Source organism: Danio rerio, chromosome 10 (genome assembly GCF_052040795.2).
Source record: "Danio rerio strain M-AB ecotype USA chromosome 10, GRCz13ab, whole genome shotgun sequence".
Classification (NCBI taxonomy): Eukaryota; Metazoa; Chordata; class Actinopteri; order Cypriniformes; family Danionidae; genus Danio; species Danio rerio.
The window spans coordinates 38,024,182-38,048,857 of record NC_141030.1 but is presented as its reverse complement, the minus strand read 5'-3'; the positions used below and the strand labels follow the sequence as shown (position 1 = coordinate 38,048,857).

General features: G+C 36.3%; 2 protein-coding genes across 11 annotated transcripts in view; one reads left to right on the top strand and one right to left on the bottom strand.

Moving 5' to 3' along the window:
* The window catches only part of LOC147842141 (uncharacterized), a 1,078,568-nt gene that overhangs the window by 472,556 nt on the left and 581,336 nt on the right, over positions 1 to 24,676 (top strand). The window lies entirely within an intron of this gene.
* stard13a (StAR related lipid transfer domain containing 13a) overlaps positions 1 to 24,676 on the bottom strand; it is a 250,288-nt gene that overhangs the window by 39,611 nt on the left and 186,001 nt on the right. For all 10 annotated transcript variants that reach the window (XR_015501337.1, XM_087271062.1, XM_087271061.1 and 7 more), the window contains 2 exons: positions 12,000 to 12,071; positions 5,021 to 5,102 (listed from right to left, as the gene is read on the bottom strand). Coding sequence is in view for 9 of the 10 variants with exons in the window: in XM_087271062.1 (XP_087127188.1) it covers positions 5,021 to 5,102; positions 12,000 to 12,071 (154 nt within the window). In the remaining variant the exon portion in view is untranslated. The remainder of the gene's footprint in view (positions 1 to 5,020; positions 5,103 to 11,999; positions 12,072 to 24,676) is intronic.

Genomic DNA, 24,676 nt, shown 5'->3' with positions numbered 1-24,676 from the left:
TTGGATATTGATTGTTATATGGAACCCCAGACCTCAGGATGATAAGAGGATAAGAGTCTAAAGAACTAGAGAATAAAGGTGTGCATTTTACAGGTGGTTTGTCAAGCCCACTCATCTACGTGAAGCACACAATATTTTGTTGATAAGTGTGTTAATAAGACAGTGTCTATTGCATATTGAGAGGAGTGACTAAAGAATATTGTGGCCAAAATCTATAAACAGTTGAGGGCAAAATGATTAGCCCTCCTGTGCAATATTTATTCTATCAAATATTCCCAAAATGATGTTTAACAGAGCAAAGACTTTTTCTATTTAATTTCTATTTCTATTTATTTCCTAGAATATTTTTTTCTTTTGGAGAAAGTCTTATTTGTTTTATTTCAGCTTGAATAAAAGCAGTTTTAAATTTTTTAAACAATTTTAAGGTCAATATTAAGCAATATTTATTTTTGAATGTCTGCAGAATTAACCTTTGTTAAACAATGACTTCCCTAATTACTCTAATTTGTCTAATTAACCTAGCTAAGCCTTTACATTGCCCTTTGAACTGAATACTAGGTATCTTGAAAAACATCTAATAAAATATTATGTGTCCTCATCATGGCAAAGATAAAAAAAAAAAAACATTATTAGAAATTAGTTATTAAAACTATTGTGTAGATGTTTAGAAATGTGTTGAAAAAAATCTTATTTCCGTTCAACAAAACTTAAGGAAAAAATCTTAAAGGATTAAAATGTAACAGGAGGGCTAAAAATTCTGACTTTAACTGTATATATAAACAAAAACCACACTGAAGGGTATCTTTTCCATTCTTTCACACTGTCAAAAAGGCAGCGCTTCACACAATTCATTCATGTTGTCCCAACACAAATTAAGTTAACTTAACACTTTTAGCAAATGTATGTAGATTGAACATAAACAATTATTTTTTCCCAATGAAATCTCAAAAATTGTGTTGTTTCAGCTCATTTTAATAAAAAAAAAAGTGCATACAAGCTCCTAAATGTAATACAGGTCAAATGTTTGAGTTAATTGACTGCAAGCTGCCGACTGTATTGTTATTGTTCTTTTCGGGTGAGTTTAGGATTGCCACGAATTCACACGGCAATCTGATATCACTGTTTCTTTTATTATGCGAATGGCCAAACAAAGAAAATCTGATCTAAGCAATAAATCAAAATTGAGCATTGTGAGCGTAACCTCAGACGTGTGAATGCACTCTATTGTCTTTTTTATTTTTATCTCACCCTTGAAGAGCTTTCCCGTTTTTTACAAACACACTGCAGACCCTTCATTTACACCCATTCCTGACAAACAAACAAGCCATTACTTCACCCATAAAACCAAAATGTGTTGTTTTCTTGATGCGCATGACATCAGCACAGTTTAATCAGCTGTCTGACTGCCTTTTTAAATCAAGATTCCCTAATTAAACATCCAGATGGTCCCGGAAAATTTCCGTAAATATCATGTCTGCTGTGCGATAATGAAACGGCATTCTCATTCCAGGAGGGATCCTAAAGAGCAGTGTGTATGTGTGTGTATTCAGTGACAGTAAAGCTGTCAGATCTCACTAACGCTGTCATTAGTGCCATTAGGGAACCTGCTAGAAAGCCTCAACGCCTCAAAGTCCAGGTCTGAATTCACACACACACACACACACACACACACACACACACACAGACAGACAGACACACAGCCATCTGTTAGAGCCCTCGGGCCTTTGAGAGGGACTTCAGAGCGACTCCACGGGGGCTGAACTGGGGATCAAAGTGGCAGGGAACGAGACAGACTTTATGGAGGACACGGGTCAGACACATAGAGAGGTGAGGTCGCCACAGGGACAGAGCCATTTACTGAGCTTTCTCGCACTTCTACAAGCAGTAGAGATGGTTTGATCTGCTTGGGTACTGGATTTTTAAGAGAGAAAAAAAAAAGTTTTCTTTGAAAATGTTTGCTCTTAAGGAAATACCTTAGTGTATACCTTCATCTATACATCACCCAGTGGTAAATAATAGCAATTATTATTATATATTAATTATTATTATTAATAACAATTTGAAAAAAGCTGGAGTTTCGTTGAACATTTTTGCTTTACGCTCAAACGTTTTGTTTGCTGAGGTTCAAATGAAATAAAACAGCACAATTATTAAGCTTTTTTTGGGACAACTTAACCGTTTTATGTTCAGTTTACTTAAATTTGTAAAAACAATTAAGTTAACTTAATTGATTTGTGGTGAGAAAACTAGAAGGAATTAAGTTAACATTAGTTTTTTACAAATTTAAGTTGGTTGTACATGTACGTAACAAATGCACTATATATACTTTCATGCACATATGATCCAGTGGTAAATAATTGTTATTATTGATTAATTATTATTGTTAACAGAAATAGCAATCTGAAAAAAAGCTGAAATAACTGAGCATGTTTGCTCTTACATGTTTGCTCTGTAAAAAATGCTTTGTCAGTGTTGGTGCAAGATGAAAGAGTTAAGGTAACTTATTAGTTTTTTTTTTACAGATTTGAGTGGATTGAACAAAAAACAATTAAGTTGTTCCCACATGAAACTCAAGAATTGTGTTTTTTATGCTCATTTTATTGATATACAGTGCATCCGGAAAGTATTCATAGCGCTTCACTTTTTACAAATTTTTTATGTTACAGCCTTTTTCCAAAATGGATTGAATTCATTTATTTCCTCCAAATTCTACACACAGTTTTTGAAATTGTGGCAATTTATTAAAAAACAAAAAGCTAAAAGAAAAATCACATTTACGTAAGTATTCACAGCCTTTGCCGTAAAGCTCTAAATTGAGCTCAGGTACATTCTGGCTGCGTCCAAAACCGCATACTTCCATACTATATAGTACGCTAAAATCAGTATGCGAACCGAGTAGTACGTCCAAATTCATAGAATTCGAAAATCAGTATGCGAGAAGTACCCGGATGACTTACTACTTCTGGCGAGATTCTGAAGTGTGCATCCTATGCACGCTGCGCTATCCCATGATGCCCTGCGAGAGAATTCATGAATGGAAGTGAAGCGACGCAGGTAGGTCACGTAATCATGACAAAATGGTGGAAGTAGTACGCCGAAGTCCATTCATATTGCTTACATTCATACTGTATAGAATGTACTTTTCTAACGGCCGAGTAGTACATTTAAATTTAAATGAGTAGTAGGTGGTTTTGGACGCAGCCTCTGTTTCCACTGATCACTCTTGAGATGTTTCAGCAGCTTAATTTGGAGTTCTCTGATGAGACTAAAGCTAAACTTTTTGGAATGATTGACAGGTGTTACATCTGGAGAAAACTAGGTGCCGCTCATCACCAGGCTAATACCATCCCTACAGTGAAGCATGGTGGTGGCAGCATCATGCTGTGCGGATGTTTTTTAGCAGCAGGAACTGGAAAAATTGTCAGGATAGAGGGAAAGATGAATGCAGCAATGTACAGAGACATCCTGAATAAAAACCTGCTTCAGAGTGCTCTTGACCTGAGAACGGGATGACGGTTTATCTTCCAGCAGGACAATGACCCAAAGCACACTGCCAAAATATCAATGGAGTGGAATCACAACAACTCGGTGAATGTCCCTGAGTGGCCCAGCCAGAGCCCAGAACTAAATCCTATTAAACATCTCTGGAGAGATCTGAAAATGGCTGTACACCGACACTTCCCATCAAAACTGATAGAGCTTGAGAGGTACTGCAAAGAGGAATGGGCAAAAATTCCCAACGACAGTTGTACCAAGCTTGTGGCATCATATTTAAAAAGACTTGAGGCTGTAATTGCTGCCAAAGGCGCATCAACAAAATACTGAGCAAAGGCTGTGAATACTTCTGTAGATGTGATTTTTAAGGTTTTTTATTTTTAATCAAATTGCAACAATTTCAAACAGACTTTTTTCACACTGTCATTATGGGGTATTGTGTGTAGAATGTTGGGTAAATAAATGAATTTAATCCATTTTTGGAATAAGGCTGTAACATTTAAAAAAAATGTGGAAAAAGAAGCGCTATGAATACTTTCCGGATGCACTGTAGGTAGCTTTAACAAACAGAAAACGTCATTTATGAGCGTAGGAAAAGAAATGTACTGTATAAAATTTCATCCATACATCACCCAGCGGTATAATAGCAGTTATTGTAATATATTAGTATTATTAATGCTTATAAAAAGCCTTTTGGTGGTAAACGTGTATCCATTTTCTACAGATTTTATGAATGTAGATGTACACTCACACACATAAAAATATTTTCTGGCAATATAAATAAATAATTGCATTAAAAATAAAATAAAATAAAATAATAAACAATTAAATAAAATAATATTGCCAGAAGTAATGAAAAGAATAAGATGAATAAGAAATTTAAATAATATAAATAAAATCAATGAATATAATTGTACATACTGAACATTTACACAAAACAGTCATCAATAAATAATATATTCATGATAAAAAAAATAATTACAACGCAAGCAATAATATAAAATACAAATACTAATAATTTCAGAAATAATAAGAAATGTAAGTAATAATATAATTAATATACTAATAATTTCAAAAATTTTAAAATAAAACAAAAATAAAAATAATGCCAGAAGAAATAAAATAATGACATTAAAAATTAATAAGAAATGTAAATAATAAATAAACTGCATCAACTAATTTAATTGTACGTAAATGTACATAAAACAGTAATGTTTGTAATAAAAATTAAAATTACAATGTTAGTAAGTACAATGTTAGTAATATTAAAAAAATAAAATACTAATAATAACAACTAATAATTATTAATAATATTTTTGTATTAAATTAAATTAATATAAATTTATATTTTACATTTGTTGATAAACACTGCACAACGTAAATGATCAGAACAGCATGCAGGCAGAGCACGAGTGATTGACAGTAAAGCCTTTAATTTCACAGCTGTCATTTGAAGTAAAGAGAGTATCGTGTTTCTCACTACAGACTCTCAATCTCTACATAATCTCTGCATTTGGAAACTCACCGGCAAAGAGGCTCCACAAGGTCTTTATCCAGAAAGTCATGGTCCCTCTTGACAGCGGATATTTCAATGGGAAACTGGGAATCTGCAGACAGTGACAGAAAGCAGAAGAGTGTTCAAGTAGTTTGACACAAGCAACATCTTCAGAGCCAGTTTTCATGGCAATTGTCATACGGATCACGTTACAGTATATAAAGCAAATCAAAATCATGAAATTAAATGGAGAGAGATAAACAAATAGAGATAACTGGATGAAATATATTTAGTCCATGAAGCCAGACATCTTCTGCTTCTGAATAAAGTCACAAATGTTATAAAGCAAACACAATCTCTGGCAGACGCTGCTTCACTGATTACATTATACAGATCAGACCGACTTTGAAACTCAGGTTATCACTAAACTCACTCTATCTGACTCAAACTAATGTAGACGACTACAAAGAGGAGGAGGAAGGAATTAAGACAGGCCCCAAAATGTACAATGGCCAAGCATCAAAAGTATTAAATTTATTAGATTTATTTTTTGTTTTTCAAATGTTACCCAAATGATGTTTAACAGGGCAAGGAATTTTTCACAGTATTTGCTATATATATTTTTTTCTGGAGAATGTTTTATTTTGGCTAAAATAAAAGCAATTAAAAAAAAAAACAGCCCTCTTAAGCAATATTTTTTTCAATTGTCTACTGAACAAATCATACATCAATTCATTCATTTTTTTTGGGCTTAGTGCCTTTATTAATCTGGGATGACCACAGCGCAATGAACCGCCAACTTATCCAGCAAATGTTTTACGCAGCGAATCCCCTTCCAGCTGCAACCCTTCCCTGGAAAAACACCCATACACACTCATTCACGCACACACTACAGTCAATTTTAGCATACCCAATTCACCTGTACACTGCATGTCTTTGGACTTGTGGGGGAAACCGGAGCACCCGGAGGAAACCCACGGGGAGGACATGCAAACTCCACACAAAAATGCCAACTGACCCTGCAGAGACTCGAACCAGCGACTTTCTTGCTGTGAGGCGATCATGCTACCCACTGCGCCACCGCATCGCCAGAACAAATCATCTTTTATTCCTAATATATAACAAATACAACTAAAGTAATTATTATTATTATGACTATTGTTAATATTATTATTATTATCGTTATTTTTGTTAGGAAAATGTTAACTGTGAAAAACTGAGCGTTATTACGTTTCTTTCTTGATTCATTTATTTTACCTAATGATTACATACAAGCTTTCATAACAAAACATTGCAACTGGATGTGTTTTCTTAATTAGTTTTCTTAATTGCCAAAATAATGAAATAACGCTAAAAGAAGAAAACAAAAGAAAATGAAACAGTATTAAAATAAAATACTAATGTGTGTAGTTAATTATAATAACAATCATATCAATAACTATACTATACATGCATATACAGTGGTGCAAATAAATACTGAACACGTCATGTTTTTTCCTGGGAATAATATCTGTAAAGAAGCTGTTGACATGGAATTGAACCAGATTTTGGTAAAAACCCAAACAATGCAAACATAAAAATAAAACAAAGAAAACCTGTTATGTGTAATAATGAAATGACACAAGGAGAAAGTGCTGAACTACTGAAATGTAAATTTGTATAATTCATATGTAATGAAGTTTACGGCCCTTTGGCCGCCGGGAAGAAGGAGGCGGAGAACCGACGGAGTTTTAAAATGATTTATTAATAATAATGACGGCAGCTCCTCACGGAGACTGCCATTTAAATCAAAACAAACGGACGGCAGCTCCTCGCGGAGACTGCCGTCAAACTGAAAGCAAAAGTAAAATAACATGCCCGGGCCCGGTCCTCTCTCGGCTTCCTCTGCAATCGGTCCTCCTTTTATGGTCCAGAGCTCCTTCCGTGGGATCCGAGGCAGGTGCGCACCGCACGTGTATCCACTCACGCGGTGGCCTCACCCCGTTCCCATGGCTCTCGGCCACGCCCCCTCGCCACATACCCCCATCTCCCATCACAGGCCGGGGGCACCCCGTGGCTGTGCATACTCCGGGGGGGGGGGGGGGGGGGGGGGGTTTGGCGCCACAGCACCCGCGAGACCTATATGAGACGGGCCGAGAAAAGGAGATGGAAAAAAAGGAGGAAAGACAGAGTAGACCGAGAAAGGGGAGAGAGGAAAAAAAAAAAAAAAAAAATTGGGGTTCGGTTCTCCAGACACGCTGCCACTCGGTCCTCTACCAGCTGAGAGATGCGACGACGTGCTGGGAGCCCTGTGGAGGAATCTATCCACCCGTCCGTCTTCTGGCGTCCGGCGGCGGTTCTCCTGGCTGGCTGGCGGCATTTCTGGTCTCCTGCTCCGCTCCCGCTTCGGTGGATGGATGCAGGCTCTGGCATCATGGCGGATCGCGGCGACTCCCCCGGGTTCTGTGGGATGGCTCCCTTCAGCTCTTTCCCTTCCGGTGGTGAGCCCCGCGTCCCCTGCTCCTCCCCATGCTGGGAGACGGCAGCAGGCAGATCCTTTCCTCGCCAGCCTCAGGCCGCCCCGGCACTCTGGGCAGACGAACGGGTTTCTCCCCCACTCGGGTTAACTCCCGAACACTCGCCCCCTCTCTCAGCGGCGAGGGCATCTGGACAACGCGTCCCTCCTTCTCCCGGGCTTCGGCACCACTGTAATGAAGTTTACGGCCCTTTGGCCGCCGGGAAGGAGGCGGAGAACCGACGGAGTTTTAAAATGATTTATTAATAATAATGACGGCAGCTCCTCACGGAGACTGCCATTTAAATCAAAACAAACGGACGGCAGCTCCTCGCGGAGACTGCCGTCAAACTGAAAGCAAAAGTAAAATAACATGCCCGGGCCCGGTCCTCTCTCGGCTTCCTCTGCAATCGGTCCTCCTTTTATGGTCCAGAGCTCCTTCCGTGGGATCCGAGGCAGGTGCGCACCGCACGTGTATCCACTCACGCGGTGGCCTCACCCCGTTCCCATGGCTCTCGGCCACGCCCCCTCGCCACATCATATAAAAGGCTTTTTTGGTGATGGCAGCTTAAAGACACCTCTTAAATGGAGAATGAAGTCACATGCATTGCTTAGGTGTGAGTTTTTCCACAAAATTCAACAGTGTAAAAATCTTGATGGTTCTGTGGGTCTCATCTATCAAATCTAACCTATTTTTTGTATTTGATTGAATTCAGGTCAGGCGACTGGCCTTCTACAGCTTAGTCTTCTTTCTCTGAAAGTATTTAACAACTTCCTTGGCTGTGTTTTGGATCATTGTCTTGCTGAAATGTCCAGTCTGGTTTCAGCTTTATCATCCTGATAATGTAGATGTTGGACTGAAGCAGCTGATATTCATTTACAATGAGAAGGGTAGAAGCTTGCTGAAGAATTACTGAGAGAATTCAGCTGCTGTCTGGGCTTTCACTGCCTTTCTACACCTCCCTTTCTTCATGTGTTCAAAACTTTTTTCCTGCGTCATTTAATTTTATTACACATAATTTGTTAACTAATTAGTTTTAGTTTCTTATATGGATATGAACAAATGGTGACGTATTCAATGCATCTTTCACCCACTGTATATTATGTAAATAAAACAAATATTAATATTAGGACTAATAATAAACTGCAAATAATTTATAATACAATGGCTGGAAAAATATTTGTGGTTGCTAAACTTTCTCTTTGCCCATTGGGAGGTTGTAACACCTATAAAAAGATCACAATGTGTTTTCCCAGTGGAATCTGAGTTTCTCTGTTTTTTTTTGTTTGTTTTTTTATTAAGTCAAGTCATCTTTATTACTATAGCACTTTTTACAATGTATATTGTGTCAAAGCAGCTCAACGTAGATGATGAGAAGAGAATAAAAAGTCATAATATTTGACTTTTTTTCCTGATATTTCAGATTATTAGCCAGCATATCAGACAGACAGGAGAACATTGACAGAATGCTGGTGCAGTTGTAGTTAAATTAAAACTGATTCAGTTTATTACAGCGTGATGACCTCATGAGGCCAAATGCAGCTTCTTCCACTGTATGATTTTCTCACGAGAGCTCAGCTTTGAATGTACACGGCATTAAATTTAGCATTGTTGACATTTTATCGCTGGCTGACGTAAAGCCTCATAAGCAGGAGTCAGAGGGGAACAGAGAGAGAGAGAGCGATCTCCTCTCGACCCTCTGCTGCTCCGGCCGGAAGACTGAGGCAAAGCCACTGATAATGAAGACTTCTTCCCATGACCTCTTCCTCCCTTTGGATAGAAACTCCAGCCTGCAAATAGCTCACTGCAACCCCAAAATGACCAGAAAAGATAACGAGGGAGGGGGGAGAAAAAATGTGCTGACAAACGAAGCACACAGCTGTGTAAATGTGCTTTTTATTCCATATGTTAAACATAGATAATCATTTTAAAAATAAATGTTAAACTGTAGCAGAATTCAATCCACAGCTACAGTATAAAGATGTAGAGAAACATTTTTGATTAGCTTTAAGAGCTTTTTTTTTAGGATGATCCATAACGACTCGTACTGTAATATACTGTATATGTGAGTAAATGGGTAAAGCCTAGTCTAGAAAACTCATAGTAGGGCCAGACGAAATCAGCTAACATTTATTGCTATGTCTGCTCATAATTTTGTAAAAGATCTGCAGATTTATGTAGAATGATATTGGATGTATCGTAACTAAAAACGTAATATATGAAATTATTATTTATTATTTTATTTATGTAATGTTTACAATGCAAATCCAATAAGATCCACTTATTTGCTAAACAAAAGCAAGTTTCTCATTTAATATATCTACTAAAATACAGAAAATATTACTTAACAAACTGTATTGTAAATAAATCGAATGAACATTTTCATTATATGTCAAAAATATTACTGAAATTAATTTAAAACCTGAATAAATATAAATGTACACAAGTAAATAAATAGACTCAATGATGGGCTCAAAATCTGTGTATTTCTGGGTGCACAGATTCCGTGTGGGCCTACTCATGAGTATAATGCATAAAGATAGGGCCGGGCAATATGTAAAAAATGTCATCTAGATAATTATTTTCCATATTAAATGATAATGATATATATTTTAAAATAAGATGCTAATTCTTCCAGATTTATAAGAGTAACCCAACAATGACTAAACCCAGAAAAATTGGAGGGTCCATTAAATGGCATAATGTATTTTCGGCAAAAAATTCAAAACATCTCCAGTTTGATGAGGAGCCTTTAATTGTCACAACACTGTTGCATGCAGCAAAATTAGACCCCTCTGACCACACACAGAAATCACACATTTCAGGGGAAGACAAATCAGTTTAGACGTAGCACAGAAAAATAGCAAATAAGATACATTGGGGAAAAAGGAGGTTTAAAAAGCCCATCCCAGACTTTCCCTAAAGAAGGGCAATATCAACACACTTTTAGATACTCATTGTTGCACAATTCTGCTGCGTGATTGGCTCTTAGATCAATATAGAAAATCCAGAGCTTATCATTGTTATTGACATCAATTTTATCATGATATGATATATCGTTTATTCACCCATCCAACTGCACTTATTATAATTGCTAAATATAGTTAGATTATTTCCTTAAAGAAACAGGCATCTGCTAAATGTGTCCAAATACAACAAGATTATCAAAAAATAAACCTGATATTTACATAAATCGACACATCGAGGATTCCTACCATCATTTAAAGAAGCTTATCTTACCAACGGCATCTGTTTTTTTCCTTTGTGTCTTTGAAAAACCTAAAGTGTCAGCTGATCATATTGAAACTGCGGTGTGCAGCCTATAGGGTCACGAAACACCAAAACACATTTTTTGAGATATTTACAGTCATATATATGTATCACGTTGCTAAAAACACTATTTTACAAAAAAGTAAAAATGTGTTGTTTTTGCGTTATTTTGAGCAAATTCGTTCTTCCGGTTTGACAAGAAATTTTGAAGCTACGTCCCGGCGATGAGATCATTATGTAAATCCTTGTAAATTTTGTTTACATTTCCATGCGATGAGAGCACAGCTCGTGCGTGAACCCACAAGTGTGTGGATAACAGCAGATTGTCTGTTAACACGTGACAAAAATATGTTCCTAGGAAACATTTTTTTTACCCGAGAGCTTTTCGAATCTAGAATTTGCCACTTGTCTTCTTTTAAAAAACACACGGTTCCAGTTCGGGTTGATTATTCCTGTCTCTACGGATTTGGTAATTGTGTGATCAGTGTTCGTTGTTTATGTTTCTCCAGATGGCAAAGTTAGTAAGTATTGTCACCAGTACTCTTTTAGTTTTTAAAGATATACCTTAGTAAAAATGAACTAAGTTACTAAGTTTACAGTAGTATCACTACAATATTCTGATAACAAAGTTTGATTGTATCGTCAACAGTACTCTTTTATTATTTGAAGACATTGCTTAGTGAAATGATAAAGGTTACTAAGTAGTTTACAGTAATATTACGACAATATTGTGGACTGAAAATGCTTCGTTTTAAATAAATAAGTAAGACTTCAATATTCGCTACATCATGAGCATCTTCATTTTCTCCTGCATTTACGAGTGTGTATGTGTTGAAATGTTAAAAATGATAAGGCAGTGGGGACCTGCACTGTCTTCAACCAAATAATGTGACATACTGTAATGAAACTCCCCTTTTTATGCAAACCCTTCCCTCCTACGCTGTTGGACACTGCCACCAAAACAAAGCTGGACTCACCCACTTTCCTGACTTTTTTCAAACTAGAAGTGTGAAAACACCGAGCTGTGCGGGGGGAGTGGTTCATAGCCCTTTATAGGGGCAGTTCACCCAACCTCCAGCTCAAGGAGGTTGATCTCCAGCTCAAAGCAGCAGTCAGCTCTTGCTCTCGACCCACCGCATTCCTGATTTTTTACCCTCACTTAACCTCACAGCTGCAGCACAGAATCAACCAGAGATCCTTTGACATCTGTGTGTATGTTTATAGATATTAATCCCATTTCTTACCCTCATAAAGTTGGGCATACTGTGGGAATCCCGCCGCCCGCAGCCAGTCACATGCCTCCTTTGCCTCGATTTCTGAAAAGACACAATGATATGATTCTTCAGAGTTTTTTATTGATCTGTTACAACCTGGGAAAAATATAAATATTTGAGAAACAAACATGCATTTTTAACATGATGTACAGAACTAATTACTGTATATACTTTATCATTCATTAAAAGATCCCATTTAAATACATAGTTCACCCATAAACCATCATTTACTTAACATTTATTTGTTTCAAACCGATTTGACTTTCATTTGGTAAATACAAAATAAAGTATTTTGAAGAATGCTGGAATCCTGTAACCATTGACATAGTATTTGTTTTTATACTATGAAAGTCAGTGGTTACAGGTTTCCTGCATTCTTCAAAATATCTTCTTTTGTGTTTATCAGAATAAAGAACCAAATAAAGGTTTAAAAACACTTATGGGATAGTAAATAATAAATAAATGTGCATTTTGGGGTGAGCTATCCAGGACTGGGCGATTTGGCCCAAAATCTAAATCTTGATTAATAAAAAATTTTAACTTGGTTAGGATTAATGAACAATTATTCATTTATGAAAACACTGACAAGTTTTATTCGCTATCTAAAGGCATCTCTGGCGCAGCTTCCAATCTTTGTCAATGCAGTGCAAAGTAAGGCTCAAGAATAGAGATCAGATGTGGCTGCAAAGTGGCCGCAAAAGTAGAAACCAGCCACAACCTTTAACAGAGTGGGGTCATGCAACATGTATGGAAAGTAATTGAAAAAAATCATCCTGGAAAAATCTGATAGATTTTAGGATCTGAATGCCCATTTTGATTACTTTTCGATTAATCGCCAAGCCCTAGAATTGTCCCTACAGGAATCACAGTGAGGCCCCAAATGAAATTATTTGTCATTTTACAATCTTGATAATTTGCCATTTTCTTTCAAATCACTGGGTTTTTGTTTTTATTGTCAGCAAGAATCATTTCAAATATATTTAAATAGTCTTTATTAACTTGCTTTTTATGTACCCAAATTGAAGCAGACACATTATTCAAACATCAAAACGTATTTGTCTCTCAAAGACTGCAAGTAAATACCTCCAGTATCTCTTTGTCGAGTTAAGATGACAATGAACAATGTGAATCCTTGCATTTTTCTGTTTTATTGGAATACTTACACACCACAGTTCGTAGGACAAAATAAGGCTACGGTTGTTCACACTGCAAATCTAATTTTTCTCGGATCTGATTTTTTTTGCATAGCTGTTCACGTTGTTGTTTTAAATGTAAGGCAAGGCAAGGCAAGTTTATTTATATAGCACATTTCATACACAATGGCAATTCAAAGTGCTTTACATAAACAAGAATAAAAGAAACAATAAAAATAAAAATAAAAACAAATAATAAAAATGCGTAAAAACAAAACAAAACATAAAAACAGGTAAAATGTGATATAAAAGAATGAAGAAGAAGAGAAAAACATGATAGTGAAATCTGTCGGACGCAGCACAGTGCTCATTCAGTAAAGGCACAGCTAAACAGATGTGTTTTCAGTCTTGATTTGAATGTGCCTAATGTTGGAGCACATCTGATCATTTCTGGAAGCTGATTCCAGCAGTGAGAGGCGTAGTAGCTGAAGGCGGATTCACCCTGCTTTGACTGAACTCTTGGAACTTCTAGTTTATTTGATCCTAAAGATCTGAGTGATCTGTTAGGTTTGTATTCAGTGAGCATATCTGTAATGTATTTAGGTCCTAGGCCATTTAGTGATTTATAGACCAGTAATAATACTTTAAAATCTATTCTGAATGTAACTGGGAGCCAGTGTAGAGACCTGAGTACAGGTGTGATGTGCTCTGATTTTCTGGTTCTGGTTAGAATTCTGGCTGCAGCGTTCTGGATGAGCTGCAACTGTCTGACTGTCTTTTTAGGAAGACCAGTGAGGAGTCCATTACAGTAATCCACCCTGCTGCTGATAAAAGCATGAACAAGTTTTTCTAAATCTTCACTAGAAACAAAGCATCTGACTCTTGCTATGTTTTTGAGATGATAGTATGCTGATTTACTGACTGCTTTGACATGGCTGTTAAACTCAGATCTGACTCAAGAGTCACACCAAGATTCTTGACCTTATTTTTTGTCGTTTGACCTTTAGTGCCAAGGTACGCATTTACCTTGAGAACCTCATCTTTGTTTCCAAACACAATATCAATATCAGCCAATAGCCAATATCAGATTTCCAGTGTGAACAGATCATGGTCCTAAACTCACAAAAGTGCTACTGTGAAGGCCTGGGTCAGTCCTCATAATGATATTGTTTGCTGAGTCTGAAAAATTACGATTAATTCATTTTAATGTCATAAACAACATAGACCATTTCCTGTCAAAAACTAATCAAAATTAAACTGAAACTTTAGCATGAAGAGTTTAGTTAATGTCTTATTATTTACGTGAAATATGTCATGTATGGAGTATTTTATTCATTTTATATATGGAATTTTATATTAAATATTCTTTAATTAAAAGTTAATTACTAATTAAGTTAGTAATGAGCAGTAGCTGTAGTTGTAAAAAAATAAACAAAATGAACAACCATTACTTTCTTGGGATATTTGCCCTGCGTGTCATTTCACTACCGATCAGCTGCCTGTTTGTAGTAACAGCCAGAATGACGAATGCCGATCACAAATGAGGAAGAAAAAAAGATGAATTCCAGCACACCCGTTCACACTCCGGTCGCATTGCAAAGCATCAGATCTGTATCACAATTTAATACCACATATGAAAGTGACACAAATCAGAATTGAAAAGATCAAATTCCATGCAGTTTGGGCTGTTCACACTGCCACGACAGAATCAGATCTGAGTCACTTGTAGGCAAGAAAATCAGATTTGAGCCCCATTAGCCTGCAGTGTAAAAGCAAGAGAAGGAAAACGAAGCATCTCCCAAAATAAGCTCTCATAAAAATGGACAGGTCAGGAAATGACCTCACAACAGTCCGACAATTATATCCCATTCTCACAAGATTCTCCGCATATTTGAGCTGAATTACACATTTGCTGAATGGAAAGCAGCCTGCAGAAACCTTCCTCAAAACAAAACACACAACATGAAACACAAACACACTTACTGGTTGTTCTCATCACTTTTTTATGCACAGCAAACATGCGTGTCCCCCAGATCAGAGCCTCCCCTTTCCTCCAAGCTTTCTTAAAGTCCAAAACGGTGTTCAGTCAGTATTGGGTCCAGTTGTGTCCTCCTCTGCCTTTTTCTCTTTCTGCTTTCCTTTCTCTCTCACTCTTCAACATCCTCCCTCTATGTGATGTCATCGCCCTGCCCTCATCTTCCTATTCATCACTTGATATTTTTTTGAGCCTTATCGACCAATCAAATCAAACACTGAAGTGAAGCAATCTGGCTGACAGCATTCAATAAGATCAACAACTGTAGGATGCAGGACCCTGTGTTTTTGTGGAATATTATGGTCTGAAGACTTAATGTAGAGACATAAGTTACACTGTTAAACATTTTATTTTTTGCTGACAGTAAGTTACCGCAACTGCCCCATTTACAGTAACTTCCCTGTAAATGTGTTTTACAGTACTGTAAATAAAATGTAAATAAGTTACAGTAAAACTACTGTAAAATATGGTAAAGGGCATTTTACCTCACAAAAAAGTCACGGTAAGGCTCTTTTACTGTAAAAAAAATATTTGAGTATTATTTTTTTTACAGTAAAAGAGCCTTACCGTGACTTTTTTGTGAGGTAAAATGCCCTTTACCATATTTTACAGTAGTTTTACTGTAACTTATTTACATTTTTCTCTAGCAGTATAATACCTTTATTTTTTGTAATTACAATTGAATTTAATCAATTCCTAATTCTTTCATTAACTGTCTCACATTTGTCTTCAACTACAATAGCAGTACTTGATTACTTTAATTACAGTAGAATACTGCAAATACCTAATATGCAGTAAGTTACTGTGTAAGTTTTTAAATGACCCACAATGCGGTGAATATTGAAGTAGTGAACTGTAAAGTATATGGCATTTTACTGGATGTTTTTACAGTAAAGTACTGTAAAATTATGTCAAAGTCTAATAGTGTATGCTATTGAAAGAGTAAAAATAAAAGCTAAAAGACGAACTTAACTAAGGGTGCTTTCACACCTAGATTTTGTTTCGGAACCTGGTGTGTTTTCTCCGTCAGCATGGTTCATTTGGCATATGTGAATCCAATCCGCCCGAGAGCACCTGGATGAGGTGGTCTTGGCTCGATTGAAACGAACTCTGGAGCGGATAGATTGTAGTGAGAAAGCAAAACGATTCAACAAACTAACGATCCAGGCTACATCACAATGTATTATGAATATGTAATAGGTATGGCTATATGAATAGAGAATTATGAGTAGGACGGGATGTCATTCCTACTTTCGTCAAATAAGAAAGTGAAAGCATGTTAAACTATTATATAGATAAATATAGAGCTGTTTATCTGTAAAGAAAATTGACTGAACAGCAGTCTTAGTTTATCTCTTATTTATAATATGAAGCCAATATTGCGTAATTCTATCCAACAGCTATGTATGAGAAAGTCTTCTGATTCATATTTGGTGATAATGTCTGTGGGTGTCACCATTCAAAGTTAAAGCACAGCCTTTTGCTCATATTGTCTTATTGCTCAATACCATAAATTAAAATAAGGACACATGACAGCTGAGCGGGACTCAGCAAAATTAACCGTGGAACTCTAACCAATATGATGAGAGTTTACTCGCACGTGACTTGTTTTAACTCTTTTGGTTCGTTTAGAAACTTTTGTGGTGTGTGAGCGAACCGCACCAAGAACGAAAAGGGCAACATCATAACTATTTTAATCCCTGTTTTGGAACAAAACAATCGATCTACAGGTGTGAAAGCACTCTAACAATTTTGCAGTGCTAATTCATCAAGCCTGTCAAAAGAACACAATGTCACAAACAAAGATGACACTTAAATGTTGCTAACATTAGCTTTCTGTTTGTGTCATCTAATACTTTAAAATAATGTGCTGTTGTTTCCTATGAGATTTCTCAATTAGCATGTGCTTACTGCCCATCCCTGATAGTTATAATTATTTCAACTCAACTCATACGTTCCTCTTATAAGAGTTCCTATAACTAGAGTTGTTCAAAATTCCGCAGTACAAACACGAGGAAAAGCAGGTATTTCTGTCAGAGGGTTCTAGAAACTACTTCCAAATTGAATTATGGAGTCCTTGATTTGTGCTCTGCAACTTTTGAAGTTGAAAAACTGGAGATTAAGTGACATAGTTGAAGTCAAAATGATTAGCCCTCCTGTGATTTTTTTTTCCGGTGTTTCCTATAATATTTTTTCTTTTGGAGAAACTCTTATTTGTTTTATTTCGGCTATAATTTTTAATTTTTCAATATTACTAATAATAAGTCAAAATTATTAGTCCCCTTTAAGCAGTATTTTTTTTTTGATTGTCTACAGAACAAACCACTGTTATACAATGATTTGCATTATTACCCTAACCTTACCTAATTAACCAGTTAAGCTTTTAAATGTCACTTTAAGCTGTATAGAAGAACAAAATATGTAGTCAAATATTATGTACTGTCATAATGGCAAACAGTTATTAGAAATTAGTTATTAAAACAAATTTATTTTAGAAATGTGTTGAAAAAATCTTCAACTGTATATATACATGTTTAGTATTAGTTTAAAACTATATATTGTATTTAAAAATATTATATTTGAGTGCTGACAGTGCTGACAGTGCTGACAGCTCATTACACAGTTTTTGACCAATAATTTACAAGATAATTTACAAATCTAGCATCAAAAGTAGTCAGAACAGAGATCAAGGTCCCATAATGTAATTCAGAAGCAGAGATAAATGGAAAACAGCATTTAATTATGAGCTATTTATTTAACAGTTTTTAACAGTGTGCTGTATGTGTCTCTGCATAAATCACCATGATGTGGAACAAACAGCAGGCGGTGGAGACGATGAAAGATGTTCTTGATCTGTGATTTTGTGTACCGGCAGAAAATGCCAACATGCTGTTCCACTAACTACCATTTCACACATGACAGAGTAAAAAAAGAACAAAAACAAGGCACAAAATCTGTTTCTGAAACATGTGGATGTGTCGCCAAACGTATTTCTACAAAAACAATGTTAAAATCCCTGCTTGTTTTTTTTATTATTATTCTGTATGTTTCCCATGTAACATTGTCATTCCACAGTTTGAACCCGTCACTGGCAGAGGCACAGGAATTCCTCACACTTTGGTCTACCATACAATCTCCAGTGATTAGCTTTCCCTTGAGGGGTATGAATTACTGATACACAATAATACCACTGACGAACACAGAGTCCAAGTCTGAGAGACAAGTTCTCCTCACAGCACACTCATGTGTCACATAAATGTCATTTCCTCTGCTCCTCTGAAGCTTGCATTAAAGGGATACATAAAAAATAAGACAGCTCTTCCTCTTTTTAAATAAGTTTATGCCATGTAGACACATTTACAATGCATAGCTCATTTTAAAAGCAATATTAACAAGCAAATATCACTTCAATGTTTTTTAAGCCGTGTTCGCCGTTAACAAGTTTTTGATGGTTTCTGAAGGAATTACTGTGTAATTCTTTTTTTGTTATTTCATCTTCATTTACAAGTAGCACGGTATTATACAGATACTGTATATTTCTGTCTGTTCACATCCTGTCCCTTTGTGCCCCCTGGCAGCATGGTTGCAAACTGCTGTTACACCTAAAAGCATGCTCTTTTATCCCTTGGTCCTGCCGCGGCGTCACGTGTGGCCTTAATTGTCATATTGAACTGTCACCCACTGTATAGCTGACTTTTTTCTTCAGTAGAATATTTAAGAAGATTTAAACTGAAATTGATATGCTGATCAGCAACTACAAACATTTATTGAGAGTCAAAAAATCATATACATACAAAACAAATAATCCCTAAATTACTGAATATTGTAGATTATAAATATTGGACAAATCTACAGTATGTGCAATTCGCTAAAGTTTTGGTTTAAAAAAACACATTGGGCAGTAAAACACAAATAAACTTTTTTCAAATTATGGCAAATTATTTAAATGAAGTATAATATTAAACTAATTTCGAGAGGAGCATGTGCTTGATTGACTCAGCTGGCCCACATTAGCTAATCATGACACTTTGGTGTTTTCTGTAGTGAGCATTACGAAGCATTTTTCCTTGTTTGTTTTATCTTCTATTTTTGTTTTTCTGTCTCCCTCGACCATGTTATTACAGCCTCATCTCATGAAGAAACGTAACTATTTTACGTTTTGTCAGTTTAGCGGCTAATTCGTGGAAACTCATGAGTTCAGTCGAACGAAATTGTACGATTTCTAAAACGAGGTATGACACCAAACACCACCACTAAACCCAACCATCACTGGGGAATAAGGGTGTCAGGATCCTCCAAATTCTCGATTCGATTACATTTTTGATTCTGAAGGCACGATTCGATTCGATTTTCGATTATGAATAATTAATAAATTAATGACCAATTAATTATTTGTAGCCTACCGTTTAAACTACCTGCATAGTCTTTGATTTACCCATAAACAAATCATACAGTAAATGAATAAAGGCAAGTTACACACATAATTACCACCTGTCAATCACTTTTTCTAAGGGACTCGTGAATAGGCAGTGATCTGTGTCGTTATAATGGCGTCGGTAAAAAAGATGCACAACCAACAGGAACCAGCCAACAGTATCTGAGGTGTTCGCTAAAATGACAAAGTACAAGTGAGTGAAAGATTGAAGCAGTCCTCTGACTGCCTGGACCTGCTGTCTCGAGCGCATGGCTGTGTGTGCGTCTGTGTCTGTGTGGTCACGTGATGTGCATTTTCAGAGGTAGAGAGGAAGGAGGGCTGCTCAGAAATGCTACACGCCACTGTGGATGTCAAATCGTTGTCGTTCTAAAATGCCATTTAAAAACAAAGACAGTGTAAACAGGGCCTGAGTGTGTACTTTTCGCGAGCGGATTTGCAACGGGGGCGGGCGGAGGATCGCGATGCCGGTGTTGTCTATCGGACGAACCGTACGTAATACGTACATAGCAGAGCTTGCAAAACTGTGTTTTTTTTGTCGACAACACGAACGTTGTCAACATAACTCACTGGAAATCCAAAATGCTTACACACCGGCGACTTCATTGAAAGAGGAGAGGGTTTAAGTTCTGTCGACGGGTCTCCTGCTTCTGCAGTTTAACAAGCACTTCAACAAGCCTGTTTTTTCCTGCTTGGCAAGCCAGGCTGACGTGACATGGGGGCGTGGCAGCATCGACGATTCTATTTTTTGATTCGATAATCGAAATTGAACATAAATTTAGATCGATTTCGTTTAAAAATCGAAATCGTGACACCCCTACTGGGGAATGAGTAAATCGTCTTAAAATGTACGAATGAGATTTATTCGAATTGATATGCATTGGCAAGTAAATCAAAAAGTTACGAATTAAAGTGAAATACCGTCGATTACCTTTATACTACCGTTTGCTTCTGTACTACCTTGCCTGCCTGACTACTCATAAATTAAGCTGCATTAGGATCTGACCCCTGTCAACTGCTCTTCATTACATTTTTAAGAATTTTGTAATTAATTTGCCGTAACCACAATTTTAAATCTGTTAGTGCTTTCCTGCTCCAGTGATATTTTTAGCCCCAAACTGTAGTTGAATTGTATGTGCAGAAGAGGTGTGCAGTATTTATCGTCTACAATAATACTCAACAGCAATTACTGTTATAATCATATGCATTATTTTTTGTCTCAGAGTAACACTGTGGTGTTTCAATCCAGAACAAATATCACTGATAATGGATCACTGGCACATGAACAATCATCGAACAATGGTTTGTTCAAAGACTCACTTGCTTTCTCTCTAAATAAACCAGCTGTTTTAAATGGATCATTTGAATGCTTCAGTAAACTTGCTGCCACCTACTGGCAGTTGTACTTTCACATTTTCAATCCTGACAAGCCTGAGCAAGTCAAGACAAGCACGAAAACATACTCAGCAATATATTGTAGTTACCCTAAAATACACACAATCTGCAATTTACATTCCAAAGATTCTAGGTAGCTAATAGAAGCTGCACATACACTAATCTCTTGTGCAATGAACACAAGGAAACAATTAAAGAAAGACATGATGAGGTCTTTTTACTGAGTGCAAAGGCTGCTATCTGAAAACAGCGCTCAGCAGGGCAGCCAAGCATGCTGTCATAGGCAGGAAAAGCCCCACGTGTCACAACCGTGAATGTTTGTTCTGTTTTAATGCCTTGTTTGTTTGTTCACACCGGCAGAGTTAAATAAAGCTTTGGGCTTTCACCCCACACAAGGAGATGATTAACAACAGACAGGTCCATGCAAGCGGCGGAGGAAGGAAAAAAAATAATGATGCTGTGCGATTATAGGCATTAGCGTGCATGCAACATGACATTACATTACATTACATTTGTGATGGTTTAAAAACTACTATCGATATGATGGTATATTCCTGGTGAATGTATTACTGTATATCAAGATAAAATAAATGAAAATCATTTTTCAGGCAACAAATGTTGTAGGAATAACAATAAAATATATAACAATATTACTTGTGTGAGCTAACATCATCAAATTCCAACACATTGGTCAACTTGATGTCAAAATAAAATAATAATAATTAATTATTGGTGCACTTTTTTTCAGTTTCATGTCATTTTGACATCAAGGTAGTGTACATGCTCTATAGCGTATAGGGCTGGGTGATTTGGCAAAAATGCAATCTTGATAATTATTGTCCATTATGAACAATTATGATATATATTTCCATATAAGCTGTTAATGCTTCCAGCATTAAAAGAGTGTCCCAGCAATGACCGAAACTAAAAAAAATTAGAGGATTCATTAAATAACAATTTAAAATATTGCTTATTAATCTCAGAATTTTACAGAGTTCTGCTGTGTGATTGGCTCTTAGATCAACAGAGGAAAAGCGTCCAGAGCTTATCATCGTTATCGACATCAATATTATTGTGGTTTGAAATGATTTAGTTTATCGGCCCAGCCCTACTATAGGGATACTAAATCCAGTGTAAAATTGTAATTTGTAATTGAAGCTGATGAATAAACCTTTCTTACATTATAATACTTTTTGTGTCAATTTTTGGTGGTCAAAATGGCATTAATGTGTGATTAAATAAGATTTTGACTAATTAAGGTTCTGACATCAAACTGATTTGCACTTTAATGTGTTTTTGGACGTGTTTGTTGATGTCATTTTGACATCAAGATGCCAACTGAAAACCCTTCACTCATGTAAGCAACTCTTATTAACATTTTTTTCAGCTTAAAGTGCAAGTTAAAGGCTTAACTATAATTAACATTGTATAACCATGGTTTTTCCTGTACACAATCAATAATATAGCTTAATGGGGCTAAAAATATTGGCTTTAAAATGGTTTTAAATAAATAAAAACGTTTTTTTTATTCTAGCTGAAATAAAGCAAATAAGACTATCTTCAGAAGAAAAAATATTATCACACATACTGTGAAAAATTCATCAGGGAAATATAATGCATTATTCTTTGTCTCAAAGCCAGACGATGGTGTTTTCTGTAGTGAGCATTGCAAAACATTTTCCTGTGTTGTCTTACAGTGTTTTGACCCTTTGTTTGTTTTACTGTTTATGTTTAATTTGCCGCCTGCCTCAACCTCTTGCCTGTCAAACAGACATCAATGCTCTGGCATCAAATTGATTTGCACTTTTTTTTCACGTGTTTGTTGATGTCATTTTGACATCAAGAGGCCCACTGAAAGCCCTTCACTCATGTTAGCAACTCCTATTAACATTTTTTCATTCTTAAATTAGTAAAAAAAAAATAAAAACCTGCTTTTATTCCAGCCAAAATAAAACAAATAAAACTTTCTCCGGAAGAAAAAATATTACAGCAAAAACTGTGAAAAATTCCTTGCTCTGTTAAACATCATTTGGGAAATATTTTTAAAAGAAAAATAAATTCACAGGAAGGCTAATCATTTTGACTTCAACTGTATGTATGATTAATGAATCAAAAAGCATTGCAGCAAATTTATAACAACTGTTCTTTCACTTGGTTAACCTCAACTTCCTCCCCTTCCTCAACATTAACAAAAAATCAGCACTGTTCTCAGATCAGTAGTACCTAATGAAGTCCTCACAATAAGCCCAACCACTGGGCTTGTTTTGCAGAACATTAAAGTGACCTTCTATAGCTCAGAGGGGATTCTGGGTAGGCCTGGGTCCGAGGCGTGGGAATAAAGAACTGCTGTGAAGTCGCGACTTTAATTAACACATACCGCTAATATCTGATGATCCCCGCAACAACCAAAAGACTGACCCAACACAAAAGGTGCCTGAAACAATTAACCTCGAAGCAAAATAAATCACACAACAACAGAATAAAACAAAAAAAGAGTCCCAAACAAATACACAGCAATCACCTCTGCATAGTGTTACGCTGCTATGGCATCTAATCCTTTCATTCCTGATCACCTCGACGTGACAACAGGCAGCGCGCCATGAAAGAGAGCAGCAGCAGGCACGGATGCCATGGGGCGCAGGGCACAATCAAAGGCATTCTTGTTTTGATTGAGCAGGCAAGACCTCTGATTATATAAAAACACAGGTCATGTGTCCTTAAAACTCACCTCAGCCCACAAATGACTCTCTCAGATCTGCACCGGCTGCTTTGATTCTGATGTTATTCCTGCATTCCCGGCTAACAGGGAACTTTTTTTTTATTCTGTATAATGTTATGAAACATTGTTTCTGTAAAATTAAAGTGCTCTGTACTAAAAAATCTTGCTGATTTAAAGGTGCAGTATGTAAGTTTGGCACCCGGTGGATGAACTAGGTATTGCATTCCTGGATCAAAACAAACGCAAGCGCAGATTGCCAGATTGACATGAGCAATTAAAAAAAGGAATTAACATGAGCAAGTGACTATCAAGCCTACAGGTGTTCTATATGAAAGCAAAGGAGCTTTTTTTCTATCAAACACCTCGAACTGAAATATTAAAAACGGTTTCAATATCTTGCGAAAACTGACAATGATCATCTCATGTACACCTCATGTGCTTTATTCAGTGTTAAATACTAACAATAAGAGTTTGAATGCCATTTTACATGACATTTATTGCCATAATACTGAAAGCAGCAGCAGAAAATAAAAAATAACCATTTATTCATTGAAAATAAAATAAACCATTTGAAAATGAACTTTAGAACTGTGCCTTAGGGCCTTAGCCAACCCATATCAGTGACTCAGCGTACATTTAATATTGTTAAAGAGGTTTAATATATGTATTAATTAGATTATAAACCATATCATTTTGTTAGTGAGTGCATATTCTGTGCTTCTGAATGGCTGTATTTAAACAATCATGGTAACTCAGGGTGCTGAAATATAATTGGCTAAACTGGCATTGGGCGGGTTAAAAAAACCAAAACAAAGACAAATGTTCTGGCACATAACTCACATTTTCAAAGCAGAATATCTGACTTCAGCATTGTTTTTCAGATAAACAAGAATGTCCACTTAACATGTTTAATTAAATATTTACAAACATATA